The 16,156-nt window shown below is 31.0% G+C and overlaps 1 protein-coding gene across 1 annotated transcript; it reads right to left on the bottom strand.

Moving 5' to 3' along the window:
• Positions 1 to 8,759: 8,759 nt before the first annotated feature.
• Positions 8,760 to 14,380, bottom strand: LOC111630946 (patched domain-containing protein 3-like). The gene is made up of 4 exons (XM_023375109.1): positions 14,300 to 14,380; positions 12,597 to 13,614; positions 12,203 to 12,517; positions 8,760 to 10,293 (listed from the first exon to the last, which is right to left on the bottom strand). The coding sequence occupies exons 2-4, from the start codon at positions 13,609 to 13,611 to the stop codon at positions 9,053 to 9,055; spliced, it is 2,571 nt and encodes an 856-aa protein (XP_023230877.1). The 5' UTR covers positions 13,612 to 13,614; positions 14,300 to 14,380; the 3' UTR covers positions 8,760 to 9,052.
• Between the last annotated feature and the right edge of the window lie 1,776 nt (positions 14,381 to 16,156).

Below are 16,156 nucleotides of genomic sequence, written 5' to 3'. Positions count from 1 at the left end.
TTGTCCATGTAGTTTTCTTGGCAAGAGTTGAGGAAGTGGTTTGCCATTGCCTTCTTCCTTGAATGATGTGTCACGCGCGCGCGGAGAAAGAATGCCTTCCGGGAGGACTTTTATGGGGAACTGGCCTCCTATTTAGTCGTTATTGGCAAGGAGAAAACTCGGAAAACTCCAAGCAGCCAGCCTGTCCGATCGCGGCACGAACCCACGACCGAACTTCCCAGTGTTTAGGGTCCAGTTACCACCGCTATGAGCGGCAACGGAGACCACTCGGACACTGGTAGGCATATTTCATTTGCTGAACAGTAACACTAATCACTGGTACGTATGTTTCGTTTACACATTTGTCTCAATTATTATTGTTACCTCATTTTCACATTCTTCTTTACACTTATTAAATGGGCTTTATTTGGGCGACGTAACTTAATAATATTATGCAGAAAGCATTACAAATTCGAAGATGATATACATATTCTTCAAATTTCAGGTTCCGTAGAAATAGCTATTGTATTCTACCTTCTATATTTGGCATTTTAAATTTTCTGTGTAAGTGATTCGGCTTTTGTAATGTTAGTACATGCTTAGTTTTACATTTAACTTATCCCAGTTTACATTACTTTACATGAAACTATTTCGAAGGCTTTGTTTCCCAGATACTGTAAAATACTACCAAGAAATGATAATGACCAGGCTATAACATAAATTGTTTCACGTAGCTTCGTAAGAAATGTATTTATAAAGCTCCTCTGAAGTAATAGATTGTGAAGTTTAGGCTTCACTAATTTCATAGTACTGAACAGTACATTTGCCATTGATTAAAATAAAGTTCTAATTAATTATTTTTATTTATTTCATGACTAATTCGCTATTAAATATAACCAAAAAATATCAATTATTTGTTATATATTAAATTTAAGTTAATCGATTTTTAAAAATCATTCATATATAAATAGGCCTACATATAAATAAATAATCAAATGTTCTCAATGAATTTCGGAAAAAGTAATATTTGAATTAAAAAATTTATAACAAGAAACATTTAATATATATTATATAATTATTTTCCACTACAATTTACGCTACTTAAATAATAATTAGGGATTATATTTCACATTATAGGAGCCGTAATTTTATATAAAAAAAANCAAAATTTTTCAAATTGCAGCCCAACAAACATTAAATTTGTGGAATTTTTTCTACAGTATATCGAAAAGTGATACATATATGAACAAAACAATCGTTATATAGTTTTAATCACTCAAGTTTAATATTACTGAATTGATAAACAATAACAAGATAAGTTACGAGTGCACTTAAGATAGTAATGACTAGACTTTTGTCTATAGTGAACATGCCCCAAGCCGTAAAATTTGGAAACTCCAGCTAATTCTTCACGTAAAATCGAAAGATGTTTTCTCGAATTTTATCGCTGCAGATAAGAGATTTTTTATACAAAATAGAACAAACGGATTTTCCTTCGTCGCACACGAAAGAAGTACAAAAGCATAAGTTAATAAACTGAAAAAACGAAAATCCGGAAACCAAAAACACTTTCAAATAATAGATCCACAACTAAATTCGCAATAACTTAAGAGTCGTCCAAAAGAAGTCGTTACGCTCCCAGTCACCTGAATTGTCCACAAGAATAATTGCAAGGAATAAACGTCACGAATCGAATTCATATATTCAGTTAGCGTAGAGACTTCCGTTACGATCCGAACAATGTCTTTCCTCTTGTTACTTTCTTGCATCATATTGTAGCGTAACGTTTTAAATGCGTGTGCCAATTCCTGACAAATCAATTCGAAGTACAAAAAGAGAAAATTCTGTGATATTGTGAACACAGAATAAAACAGAAACGTGATTAAGAAATAAAGACTGTAAAAAAGATGATTGCTTATTTCAGTTAACAAGATAATTATATTAAAATAAGAAATAAAATGATTTTTATACAGAATGATACCGAATACGTTAAGAATATGAATAAAAAGAAAGTCGAGCCATATCAATGCAATTCGAATGATCAATTTTTTCTTGTTTACACCGCTACTGCAAGAAATTTTGGAAATATTCTGAACCACTCTGCGGAGTTTGACTCTATCGAGATGAAAGCGGAGACAGGATACTATAGACATTATTTGAGTAAACAAAAAAAACGTTGAGAGACAAACGTTAACAAAAGTGTCCTTATCAGCAATACTCTTAACAATTCTGAAAACGTGTAAACATGATAATAATATTGCAAGGATTAACATCACGATGCCGTGTACATGAAAACCTTTTCCTTCTATCTTTAGTCCAAAAAGCCGCATGCTGCATAACAAAGGTTTCCAATTCTTGAAACAATCCATGCTCATGTATTAATTCTTTGCAAATGTGATAGAGTTCAGCACCAAAAGATGAAGAATAAATGCAAAGATGTAGTTATAATAACTCATGTAAGATGACTGAGCTGTATTAAGCTAGAAGAATGGCGAGTTCCGCATTAACTGCAATGCACCGAATATCGATCAAATTCATCAAAGTCTTTTTTGTTGTATTGATTTTCCGAGTTCATTATTTACCATAGCAACTCATTATAATAGAAATTTTAATATATATTATTAATTCCTTTATGTGTTTACTTCCGAGTTTCGTCAATATTTGTGTCGATAAAAATTAAAAATTGTTTTGTAAATTTCGTAAAAACCGAAGAGGAAGAGATGACAGAATTGTTATGAAATACAAAATAAGATAGAAAGGAACGAAAATATGAGAATTCTCGATTATTTACAACAATAAATATTTAAATTAAAGTATAAATCTATGTATGAAGAATATCTACATATTCTCACTATATAGAAATATATATTCATCTACACATAAAATCTTTATCGTCGATACATTATCTACTTTTAACTGTGATAGTTGGTTAATTGAACTGATTTAATTTGTTTAAAAAAGTAATTATTTTACTTGTAATGAAAAGTCTTTTAGACAATACGACAATATCTTTATGGGTTTATGTATAGGCCCTAAACTAGCTGAATCATGTATGATAAAAATAAATCGTATTATTAAAAACTTTAAAGGCATAATAGAATACAATAGTTATGTAGATGACTGCTTCATAATTTATGATAATACTTTAACTAACACTCAAACCAATAATATAGTAACTAACATACTCTTTGATATAGAACAGGGGTGTCCAACCCGCGGCCCGCGGGCCGCATGCGGCCCAAGGCAAGTTCCAATGCGGCCCAATAAACGTGTAAACAAAACCGACAAATGTTTTAATTTATTATTATTTATTTATTTCAATGGCATAAACTCAAAAAAGAAGTTTCACAAAGCCGTAAACCTTTATTCATATTTTATTTTTGAGTGGAAAGAAAATATTTTCAAATACTTGGAGATGTGTGAATGCGGAAGGATTACTAAATAAAGCTGGAGTTGTGACTCAAAGGATTATAGACCCAAATTTGGGAAAAGGAGGGAAAGATGAGAAAGGACAAAAGATGTAGTAGTGAGAAACGTTAAATAGATCTTCTGTTAAGCAAATATGGACCCGTAATTTTTCAACCTTTTTCACTTCTTTATCTTTTGTCCTTTGCCTCTTTTTCCCCGCACTTGGGTCTATAATCCTTTGATTCACAACTCCAGCTTTATTTAGTATTTCTTCCAACGTTGCAAGATTTGGCTACATTGGGCCAAATGTGGCTACTTTTTTTTGCTTGACGTAAAAAATATCATTTGGCGCTTTGGCTACTTTTTGGGCTACATATTATTTATAATTATATTAGTTGAATAAAAATGCACTTTAAAATGGTGTTTCGTCGCTTTTTATTAATTAGAGACCGAAATAAAACAAATATTTGTGTTTTTCAAATAAATTTTCTTTAGTCTCTTTTATAATAAATGAATTTATCAATTTTTAAGTAAAAATTGAAAGTGTCTGTAGAAGTAATTTTTAAAATATCCTTTTACTTGATAAGGTTTTAATACTTATTATTATAATCTAGACATGTTAATTTTTAAATATACTTGTATATTGGGCCACAAGTATATATTATATATACTTGTGGCCCGAAACTCCTTGACTTCTTCCAATGCAGCCCAGAGAAACAAAAAGGTTGGACACCCCTGATATAAAACTTCATAATAAATTACCGTTTGTAGACATCACATCCTGAAGATCTCATAACAGCTTAAATTCTTAAAAAAAATATGTTAAATTATGTAAGGTATGAAAAGTCATTAACTATCATTCCAGTACACATATGAATATCAAGAAAAATATTATTAATACGTATTTCACCAAAATTAAAACACGTATAAGCAATTACCTTGAACAAAGTGAAGAAATAGAACACATTTATAAAATATTTATACTAATCGACTATCCAAAGAAAATGATAGAGAACTGGCTTACCAACACAAACCCAACTACAGCCCCAAAAAATATCATACCAACTCAAATGGCTTATAAAAATAACTTACTTGCAGTACATCTCCATAGTATTCGAAAAAAATACTAAAACCACATAATATAACTCTAGCCCCAGTATTTTAGTAATATTATTAAAAATTTACTAATAACTAAAGAAAATATCATTAGAAATATTGATATAATGCAACAAAATAACGTTATATATAGAATATCCTGCAGCTGCCAATTGAATTATCAATACATAAGTGAAACTAGAAGAACCCTTAAAATCAGGCTAAAAGAACATATACGTGCTATTAAATTTAATTACACTAATTTTGTTGTAGCCATACACTTTATTAGTAAAAGTTACGAGATTTTACTCAATAATCTAAAATTACTGAGGAAAATAATATTATAAAAAAATTATTTGTACAGTTGGAAATTACTAAAACTAAAAACTTAATTAAACGACGATCTAACTCCTTCTTAACAGGTTGTATCCACAAGTGATTCCATCTCGCCCCACCTCCTCCAGATGATACCCATCTAGTAAAGTTATTTTGCCTTTCCGTATAGATACAACAGCATTCTGCAAGTGCAATCGGGAACGTAAGGATGACCTAAACTCTGTACACCTCTACCTTATGTAACATTATATACTTAGTTTATTTTTTGGTATTTTAAACACCATAAGAAGGGTTTCCAATTCTTGAAACAATCAATGTTTATGTATTAATTCATTGCAAATGTAATAAAGTTTAGTATCAGAAGATGAAAACTAAATGCAAAGATGTGCGTGTTCTTTATTAACTACACGGCATCGAAGATCAATAAAATTCATCAAAAACTCGTTTGTAGTATCGATCGTCAGAGTTCATTATTTACAATAACAACTTATTATTGTAGAAATTTTAATATATTTTATTAATTTCTTAATGTGTTTACAACCTGGTTTCGTCAATATTCGTGTCGAGAGAAATTAAAAATTGTTTTGTAAATATTCGTGTAAACCGAATAGAAATAGGTTACAGAATCCTATTGGAATATAAAATAAGATACAGGAAACACTCTCGGATAGAAAAAAGAAACGAAAATACGACAAGTCACGATTGTCTACAATAAAAAATATCTAAATTAATTTTGAGCAGCAAAATGCACTCAGCTTGATGCAAGTGTTAAAAAAAAAATTGTAAAATACTTCTTTCTGTCATGTGATAGCATTGTCATTTTAATGTTATATCATACATTTTCCACAAAATTAGACAGTTATATACAGATGCATACTATTGCAATAGAAAATGAAAGCACCTCTCCGCAATATTAAATAAATTCTGCTGGCTGAATAATAGTAAACAAATAAAAGTTTCATTACAACTTCACTGCACGATTGTCATGCAGTAATGATGTACTGCAAAAATGAAGCAACGAGTTACGTAACTTAACTTTCTCCCTTGTTATAAAATTTTATTTAAAAAATAACTTTTATACTATACTTTTACTTATAATAAAATTTTATTGTGGCACCATCTGTTATGATATTTTGTAATCTGTTATAAAAATTTTCATATTTTTTGAATATTTTATTGATTTACTTATTTGTTTCATCTCAAAATTTCATACTTCTCTTGAAATGCTACAATAAAACAAAAAATAAATTTAATTTTACAGGAAAATCTTGAGAAAATATAAAAAAAAATATTGAGTAATAAGTTTTATGCATATAATTATATTTTTTAGTTTAGATGGTGCAGATTTTTAAAGTATTCGTGATGATAATATTGATACATAGGGTAATAAATCTACTATATCGTTATATTTTTCTTTAGTAATAGGTTTAGTTTTTGTATTTAAAGATGGAAATTCGACAGAGAAAATAATCAGTTAATTGACAGTCTCTCACAAGTATTTTTTTTTTTTCAATATTATATACATAAGAAAGCCTTGCAGAGATTGCCTGTTCACCTTGCGCCATTTTTAAATAAACGGATTTGGAAATTGCTATAAGTTACCTTTAACTGATCGCGGGTTGGAAACGAATAAATATGTTGGTCACGTGGAATTTTTTAGTTTTATTCTCGTCTCTACAACTTAAATTGCAGACAGATTCATATAGAGTATCCTCGAGATCCTTTGCAGATCGTTCTTGTGTTATGTGAAATCCGCGGAGAGAAGAGGTCAATTTTTAAAAAATATTTAAAATATTTGACTTCTTTGATACATCCTTTTTTGTGAATAATTATTGAACATTAGTCATTTATAAAGAGAGAGAGAATAAACTTCTTTTCACATAACCCTTATCTTGAAAGTTAGACAACCTTCCGCATGTTTACCCCCTTCATTCCTCCCTAAACATCCAGTTGACGATACAAAAGTTCATCTTTTGATTGGTTGAGTAACATTTAATATATCAATTCACATCCTGCGATCGGGGAGTTCTCCACCAGATCCACATTGAGAAGGATCTAGCCCTACAGTGGTCCTCCACATAAAAGACAGCGCAGTTCGTCAGAAGCACAACCTGTCATCCGAACTGGTCACATAAGCGTCGATCTCCGAATAAGATTGCTATATGTAATTAAGGATCGCCTCTCATAATATTTGAAGACACCATATAGAAGACATAGTAATATAATGTATTCTAAACGCATAGATTAAAGCTCCAAAGCTCCCGATAAAAGACAACGACTACGAATACTATATGAATTGAAGTAGTATATGCTAGAATTATGCAAACTCTCTCTCTCGCGTGCATGGATTAGATTAGCATATAATTGATTTCTCAGTATTTGTATCTTGTTTCACTGATTTATTAAATTCATTGTTATCGTTTAATATTGATTCATCCTTGACGAAAGTCCGAGCTTACGTTCACTCCAATTACTCGCAACTCTCCCACTCGAGATTCCTCTAAAAAAAGAAATAAGCGTGCCTAACGCTATATCTATGCCGGTATCAAGAAAACAATTCCCAGTGTGTTTCTTACGAACTTCTGTTCTTTCTTCTAAGTCTTAGGAAGTCATCCTTTGACGTTGCAAGCCAATCTAAAGAATTGCGTGCCGTTTAAAAGACCATAAGTTTCAAGAGCTATTGGAACATGAACTCTATGCTCTTGGCTCCTCACAGTTGCATTATACCATTCTCCAGCAAACAATCAACTTTCCGCCCTATGATAACTAATACAGCTATTTTTATCAAGCCTATCGTACGTTCGACCGGGCCGAAAATAAGATAGACAGGAACCAACCCCGAAGAATTCCTAACGTTTTTTGATTTTCCTCTTTGTGTCCTACCCAGAAAAATATAATAAAATCTTAAATCTCTCAATTATCTGGTCGTGATTAAATTTCTTATGTAAACTAGCAGGTAGGCCCGGCGTTGCTCGGGCAGCAGTAACGATAACTAAGATTAAGATTATTACGTTACAGTCAACCTTACCCGTTTTCACAGAATGCATGAATTGGGTCCCCTTGTTTCCAGAGTAATTATAGAATTTTAAATGGGTCTAAAAATATGTTCGATTTCCCTCAAAAACGAAAAAAACTGCATTTGCGTCTTGCACGTCGCTTTCTCTTAACAAGTCCATTGTTACGTAACACTTCCATTGTTGATGGAAGTGTTAAGCCTTAAACCTGACCCTTCCCCCCGTAGAAAGGAATGTCGAAAAATCCCTTCTTAGTGTGCTTTGGTAAACTACCCTAACTGTATACCAAATTTCAACTCTCAACTCCTAAAAAATTAACAGACTAAAAGCTTATATCGAAAACCGTATGTAGCCAATGTTTTCGAAATTACTTTTGTAGTAGAATTAGGTTTTGTTGTTTCTTTTTCCATCTCAGAGTATGTTTTTGGTTGATTCTTATGTGTGTGTGGTTTCCTTCTGAGCTGGTGTCCTACAAAGCAGGATCTCCCTAACAAAAGTTAGAAGAGGGTGCCAAACTTACCTCAAGGTTGGGAAACCAAGATGGTGGTTGTTCTTCATGATTGCCTTTTTTGTTGTTGTAAGATGTGGAAGCCAAAATGGTGGCTGCACGTTTGAAGATGAATTCTAAGCCGGTCTTTTTGCCTTCATGATGTTGTTGTTAAATTCCACTAGTTGGGGAAGAGGAAACGCCCGCCGAAGCTGGGAAGTAAAACAGTTAGACTTTGTTTAGGGCTTGTTGAGTGTTCAGGCTAAGCTAATTGCTAGATCTGAACACTCAGCTAGCCCTAAAAAAAGCTCAATTTCCTATACTTCAGAATAGGAAGCTGGTGGTTAACAGTACATTTAGGCCAAAGAGAGCTGAAACAGCTAAAAACTGATCTATAGCAGGAACAATATAGGAAGACAACTTTATTGATCTTTACTAGTTTCTGCGGATTTTTAAAACCCTATAATCCGTGGCTTTATTTCAGTAACTTACATCACACAAGAAACTCTTATAGATATCGGCTCTATTGTTGAATGTAGATATGGATTTCAGCTCTTAATGACCCCGTTTCAGTCCTTATCTTTTTGTAAAATTTGAAATTGTGATTGATTTTGAAATTTAATGATATTGAGTATAAATAGAGAGTTTATAATCCGCCTACACTCATGAATATCAGATTTAGTATAGAAAATATCTTCTCAATAACACATTTTTAAAATTTTCTTAAAATTTATTATTTTCTAGTAAGTTTACAATTTGCAAAAATAGATGTAGACTTTGTATTGTGAAACACTGATGACATCAGGGACAGAATTACTGGAATTACCAACAAAGCGTGGAAAGCTGTTTCTATTGTTATGAGAAACACAATTTTGATAAAAACTAACAATACATAAACGTCTTTATTAAGAAATAATATCCCTAAAATAGTGGTTAAAGATCCTTGAAAGATAGGATAGCCTAAATGATATAAAGAATCTTTTAATTTTTCATTGGGTGTTACGTGAATAGATTTTAAAAAGGCGTAAGCGATATGAGCTGGATAATTTACACAAAATCCGACACATAAAATCAAACTCATCATAGAAAAGATATCCAAGTTAACATTCCATAAATTCATGAAACCAAGAGTTTCTGTAATGGTAGAAACTACAGAAATTGCCATCAAAATAGCACAGATTATATTCGGAATAAATAAAAGAAATACAATAATTATTAATAAAGAAGTAACCCAAAATAGCTGAATGATAATACGTTGAATGGCAATTCCCTGTTCCATCAGTATTGATATTGGAGTGTGTATCAAGACAGAAAACGGTGCCGAATCTGCAACTTTCAACAAGTTCTCAATTAATATTGTTTCCGATTCATAGCCTGATATATTTTTAGCTATAAGGATAAAACGAGAACAAGTAATGTCGGTTTTGTCTTCATTAAATAAAATATCAGAAGAGAACATATCGGCGCCTTTAAATTTCAGGAATACATTATACAAACCGTCCAAAAAGTCTTGTTTGTCTGACATATTGTAACCTTGTAACGAGTATTTAGATACAGGATTCTCTTGAAATAGCTTATAATACTTTAACCATGACAAACTATATCTTCTATCAGCTATATATGGATTATGTTCAAAAGTTTCTATAAGATTATCTAAAGATTGTTGTACACTGAGATCTGAATAATCTAACGTTTGATTAATGATTATTTGAACGGGAAATGCATATTCGCCGAAATGTGTAAACAAAGTTCGTGCACTTTTGGATACAGGAGAATCATAGGAATACATGTTTTCCCAATCTATACCCCTCTTCATTGAGAATGTTCCCCATATTCCAAACCCCAAATTAATAAAATACAAACTAATTACTACAATTTTTGCTATTGAATGAGAAAGAACGCCTCCCATTTGATTCCTGAACATCTTCATCAATAAATGTTCGTTTTCTTCTTGATTCCTCTGACGACAGATTTCTGTAAAATTTTTTAAAATAATATGAAGTTAAATAGTAAAAAAATTTTTTTATATTTAAAAAATTTTTATCATTAGAAAACAATAATTATATTATGGAAAAAGTAAAGCAGATCGAATTTCCGATAAATTAATACCGAAAAACCCTCGAAATCCGGCAATAATCTGTTGGTTTTCAGAAACTATTCGTATTGTAAACATGTAAATATTATAATCCACTACGTAGTCGAAGAAGCATATATGTATCATAGTATATTGTTCTTTATGTTATAAATAATATAATAAGTATTAATTAACATTCCATATTCAGTTTTTATCATACTGAATCCTTTCTAATCTTCTTTATCACCAGCAAAACTCTATACTTCACTTCGAACCGAGAGCATTAAAACATTCATGATCCGTCTGTACAAGTATGAACACTTTCTCATATTTTATTTTTTATTCACACTGTTTTATGTAGGTTATGTTTTAATGGAAAACTAACAGAATTAATTACACATTTAATCCTCAAACAATATTCAATTTTCAAATATAATTTAATAATATAAACTTCTCAAAAGTAAAATCGCAACACCACGAAGAAATGGGCGTGGTAACATGCACATTGCACGACCGGTAGAAGTGAGAGACATATGCAATAATAAAATACACCTGTTTATTAATTAACAAATTCTGCCTTTAAAGGGAGATATACAGGCCGCTATATGGCAAGGCATACTAACAATAAGGCAATTAATGGTTGCCTGTCTCGTCCCACAGCAGTTAATTAGTGGTATTTAGCTCACTCTCATCTTTGAGGCATTTTCTATGCTTTAAAAGTTTCGCTGCCACAAATCATCGCTGATAACATTTATGGCCAGAGTCAGCTACTGGTTTTTATAGTCCAAAACTGAGTATAACTCGATGCATACATAAACTTAACTATTTGTGTATCTCCGTCACCGCTACTGGTCCTGAAATTTTCTTGTGGCTATGGGTATTCCTTCTCGGTGTTGAAATTTCTATTTTGAGAAGTCTATTGATTCGAGTTTAAGATAATGATACGCATACGGTATCGTTATCTTAAACTTAATTATTGGACACATTTTTATTCTTTTGATCTGGTTGATGAAAATGTATGTACAGATGAAAGTTTACAGGTTAATTATTTAAGACGTGTGAAACCTGGATATGTATTTAATTTTATAATATTTTTTTGTAATTAAATTTTTAAAATTATGCACTATTTTTCATCTGTTATATTGTATTCCTTTCCTTCGCGGCACATCAATTACTTGTATTTATTTGATTCATTGCATTATAAAATCACTGCCTTGACTTTAATTTTCAAAATAATGAGAGAAAGAGAGTAACAAGTTTCTCTTTTATTAGTCAAAGTTACTAATGAAACAATTTTCATAAGTAACATTAACGTTTGAAGGTATATTTCTCAATTAAGAAGAATATGCGTGAAAATTAATTAATTAATATCGTTGAATTGGAAAGAATTTTGCAAGATTTCATTGATCTCGAGTAGTTGTCTCCTGAGAATTATCTTCAAGTGCAAAACCATTGGAAATCATCACAGGCAAAATAATTATATGGGTTACATAGTTGTTACGGTTCTCAATTTCCATCGGCGGTAATTGTGGCTATATGATTCAGAAACTCTTCGGCAAAACACTGCACCATTATGCATTCCACCGGATTTTAGATGTTTTGGAATAGTGACACGGATTTCAATGCTTGGTTAAACTGGAAACATTGTCACTGTTTTTATCATTTCTTTAATTAATTTCCAGAAATTTAATCTTGCATTTTCCGTGATAAAGCTAATAATTTTTCATGTCACGTTTCGTTATTCAGTAAATAAAGTAAAATATATATTTAAATACAACTATTTAATTTTGAAAATAACTTATTGCTTACCGGATAATCGAAAAGTAAATGGATGAAGTCTCTTCTCTTCTCTGTATCCACTTAATGCCATGCAACCACCGAAAAATGTTATTTGAAAAATATAAGCGAAGAATATGCAAGCTGCAGAATAATAGCAAAATAATTTTACAACAGGAAACAACATTGTCATTCCAATACAATATGCAAGAAAGTTCGTCAAAGAAGTCAGTGTGATGGAAACTCCGGCTTCGCTGAAAGTATAAGCAAGTCGATCTTCCACATTACTTTTTGGATCAGTAATCCTCCAACACGCTATCAACACATAAGCATCGTCTATCTCTGTGACTAACGATATAAACCATTTTAAATATAATTACTGCACCCTGTGAATGAATAAATTAAAATCTATCGTTAAAATACTCACCGATAACTAAATATGGAATGCAAATATTCCAATACGTGCTTTCTATCTGAAATATTCCCATTAATCCAAATGAAGTTAGTATTGCCAAACCAGCCGATACAACACTTGCAAGACCGAGCCATGGTTTACTTCTAATCATCGGGACACTCAAACAACTGATGATAGAAAATAGAGATATAAAAATAACGACTGCAACTATTCTTGATTTTATATCATAAAACGTTATTTTTGAGTGTCTTATTGCCATCCACAAGGGATCAAACAAAGGATTTATATATTGAAATTCGTGATTTACTATATTTCTAAAAGCTGCTTTGGTCCACTGTTCAAACCATTCTTTTTTCCATTTCGTACTAACATCAAATGGGTATATTAATCTCATAGCTTTTACTTTTTCAACATATCCTTTACTATTTGTTTCAACTCCACCTAAATTTAATGAATACATATGATACGATAAAGTCAGCATATCTATCTCTACAGGAAATTCGATTCTTTTACGTTTAGCCAATACAATATCCATGTTCGATATCAAGTATGAAATTGGATTTTCGAAACACTTTTTATGAATAATTCCACATATATTGTGATATCCAATCTGATCATTGTTAATGGAAATATTAATATTTTTAACGATTTCATCCAATACCTTTATCTCCTTAAGTATGTCTTTATTCATCATGTTTTCATTCAAATTATTTGGTAAGAGATAAATCATTAGGCCTTTAGGAACACTAAGACATCTTACAATATCAAAATTTTCAGAAGAATTGAAAGGAAAAGTTTTTTCGATAAATATCTTCGTGTCTACAGTTTTACCACTATCTGGTTCAAGAAGATTTTCGATATTATCATTTAACTTCAATTTAAATATTCCAAAGCCAAAGGAAAGTGAAAACAGCAAAGGTACTATTATAAAATACAATGGATGTCTTGCAATTTGTTTTCCTAAGTTTTTAAAAGACTGTGTTATAAAACTTTTTATGTAATCTTTTTTCTTCTTTGTATCCTTCATATTCTGAAAAATATAGAAAATTTTATAAATTAACCAATGAAAAATATAGAAAATTTTATAAATTAACCAATAAAAATTATTTTATTCTCAAATACTTTATGTAGTATTTGAAAATAGTGAATTTTTATAAAACATTATTTATGTTTGTGCTAATTAATACTTATAAATAAAAACTTACTTCAAAGTTTATTGACATTTTGATAGAAAAGTAGACATTGTTAGTAAATGTAATATAATTGAATAATTTGAATAAAATATATTCTTAATACAGTGTTTGAAAAGCTTATTCAAATAAAAGGTATGATTATAAACATTAATAATATTTTACGTAATCATTCTCTATCTTAAGTTTATTATTTATCATTAATTTTTCTATAAATTCACTATCTCATTATATATTTATGTATAAGTATCTGGATTTCGTTATTTTTTGTTAATTGTTTTGAAGTTTCTCGAAATTTCAAATACAATATTATACAAATTATCGGCTGGAAAGGTAGTATATATTACTACCGCTGGAAAAAAACTGAATCGACACTCATGTCTTATAGCATCACTGCAAATTCCTGTATGCTTTGTTACAGAAATCAAGTGAAAACAAACCAGTGTTATAATATACAACTTCTAAACGGAAACGAAATGCGAGAGAAGAATCTTTATGGAAACTATTACGGAATCTTTTGCTTACCAGTTTAAATAAACAAGCCCATGCAAATTAGGTATTGTGTATCTAATATCAAACTGCTTAAACACCAAGAGATGTTTTATGTGTCTTAACTGCCAACAGTGGATCCTGATATTGACACTTGAAATTGCTCATATCAGTGCGTTGCTGAAAAATGTTCTCGCCGTTTTATTGCCCTCACGATGGACGTTCACAGTACGCTGTAAGATATGGTATTTGTTTACAAGAGAAACTGTAAAAACTTTAATACAGAAGTGGGAGTCCACGATTACCTCTGGATCCGAAGACTCGACGTTACGTACAAGACGAAACAGTATATTGCAAGCAAACTTGAAGTAACTGAATGCTCGAAGACTTGGTCGATGATCAGCAGAACACGAATTTCGACAGAACAGAAAGAAATCGTATCCACTTCATGGGTTATTCCACTAAAAATTCAAGAGCAAGGCGAGGTTAGCCGAAGTTCACAGACAGAAAAGCCCGTTTTGGTTTAATGAATAAAAAAAATTGGACTGTAGAAAAATAGTCATGTTATCTTTCGCGATGAATCAAATATCAACATCAACTATGGTAGTGACGAAAAGGTAAAGAATGTCAAGACAAGTATCTAAAATTCAAAGTCAAATTATCTCAGTCCGTCATTATATAAGCATATTTCTCAGCACGAGAAACTAGAAAACTTTGCATTGTTAATGTCACTGTAAATGCAAAAATCTATATGGAGATGATGAAAGAATTCTTTAGCCCAAAAATTGAATACCAGTTAGGAGATGGTGTGTTTATTTTTCAATGTGTAAACACGCCGCGACTCAATTACGTCCGTTGAGAAATTTCTCACACAAAAAATTTTGAAAAGGATAAATTGACCAACAAACAGTATATATTTAAAATTATATCATCGAAAATGTATGACGTTTATTGAAGCGTTTTTGTTAACACTAAGAGTCTAGCAAACAAGGATGTGCTGAAGAACGTTGTTAATAAAAGTACCTGGAGAAACATCACTGCCGAAAACTAAACACCTTTTGGAGTAAATGTTTAAGAAAATGCTGGCAGTGATTATAGCAAAAGGAGTTGATACAAATTATTAAGTATTGATTTTTTGTTGGCGATTTCCTACTCATTTCCACAACTTTGTATCATTTAAAACTTTTTCCATAAGAAGTTTGATATTTTTGTCCTAAGTACAATTAATTGTCATTTATTTGATTTGGATTTGCATATGGGACGTATATTTCTTATCAAATGATCTCTGTAACAAAGTACTACAGTAATTTATAATAATGACACAAGAGAAATACCAGAAAATATGATTGGTGACTCAAAATTTTCTATAGGTGTAGTACACCATACATGACATATATTACTCACCTATTGTTAATTTATTTAATCGATTGACATCAAAATGGGGGATATTCACAGAGTGAACTACTATACACCAGCTTAATTTTAACTTGAGTAGTTTTTTAAAATTAAATTTATAACAAAAATGGATTTGAATTTATATAAAACTAGCTGCAAGGACCCGCTTCGCTGGGATTTTATTTGTTCGTACATTTGTATGTAATATAGTTTTTGATTTTTATATATAAAAGACTGTTTTTCTAAGTAATCTAGAATCTAGCTGCAAGGACCCGATCGCTGGGCAAAAAGTAACGATAGTGAAAATTAAGATAATTACATTATAGCTAATCTTACCCGTTTTCACAGAATGCAAGAATTAGGTCCCCCGTTTCCAGACTAATAAGAGGATTTTTACGTCCAGTCAAACGAACTATTTTCAACGTTTCTGGAACGTTTACAATCGTTCTATAATCGAACCAATATTCGAATTTTATGTTCGAATTTAATTCGAACAAA

Source organism: Centruroides sculpturatus, unplaced genomic scaffold (assembly GCF_000671375.1).
Source record: "Centruroides sculpturatus isolate CEXI.00-Female unplaced genomic scaffold, Cexi_2.0 scaffold533, whole genome shotgun sequence".
Classification (NCBI taxonomy): domain Eukaryota; kingdom Metazoa; phylum Arthropoda; class Arachnida; order Scorpiones; family Buthidae; genus Centruroides; species Centruroides sculpturatus.
Note: the sequence above shows the minus strand (reverse complement) of the source record. Positions and strands in the feature narration are given on the sequence as shown.

Bases quoted from the DNA above. Each gene is read 5' to 3' on its own strand.
- LOC111630946 (XM_023375109.1), bottom strand. From the start codon at position 13,611: ATGAAGGATACAAAGAAGAAAAAAGATTACATAAAAAGTTTTATAACA. The intron at 12,518-12,596 runs GTGAGTATTTTA...TTATATCGTTAG, and splicing joins CATTCCATATTTAGTTATCG to TCACAGAGATAGACGATGCT. The intron at 10,294-12,202 runs GTAAGCAATAAG...AAAATTTTACAG, and splicing joins ATTTACTTTTCGATTATCCG to AAATCTGTCGTCAGAGGAAT.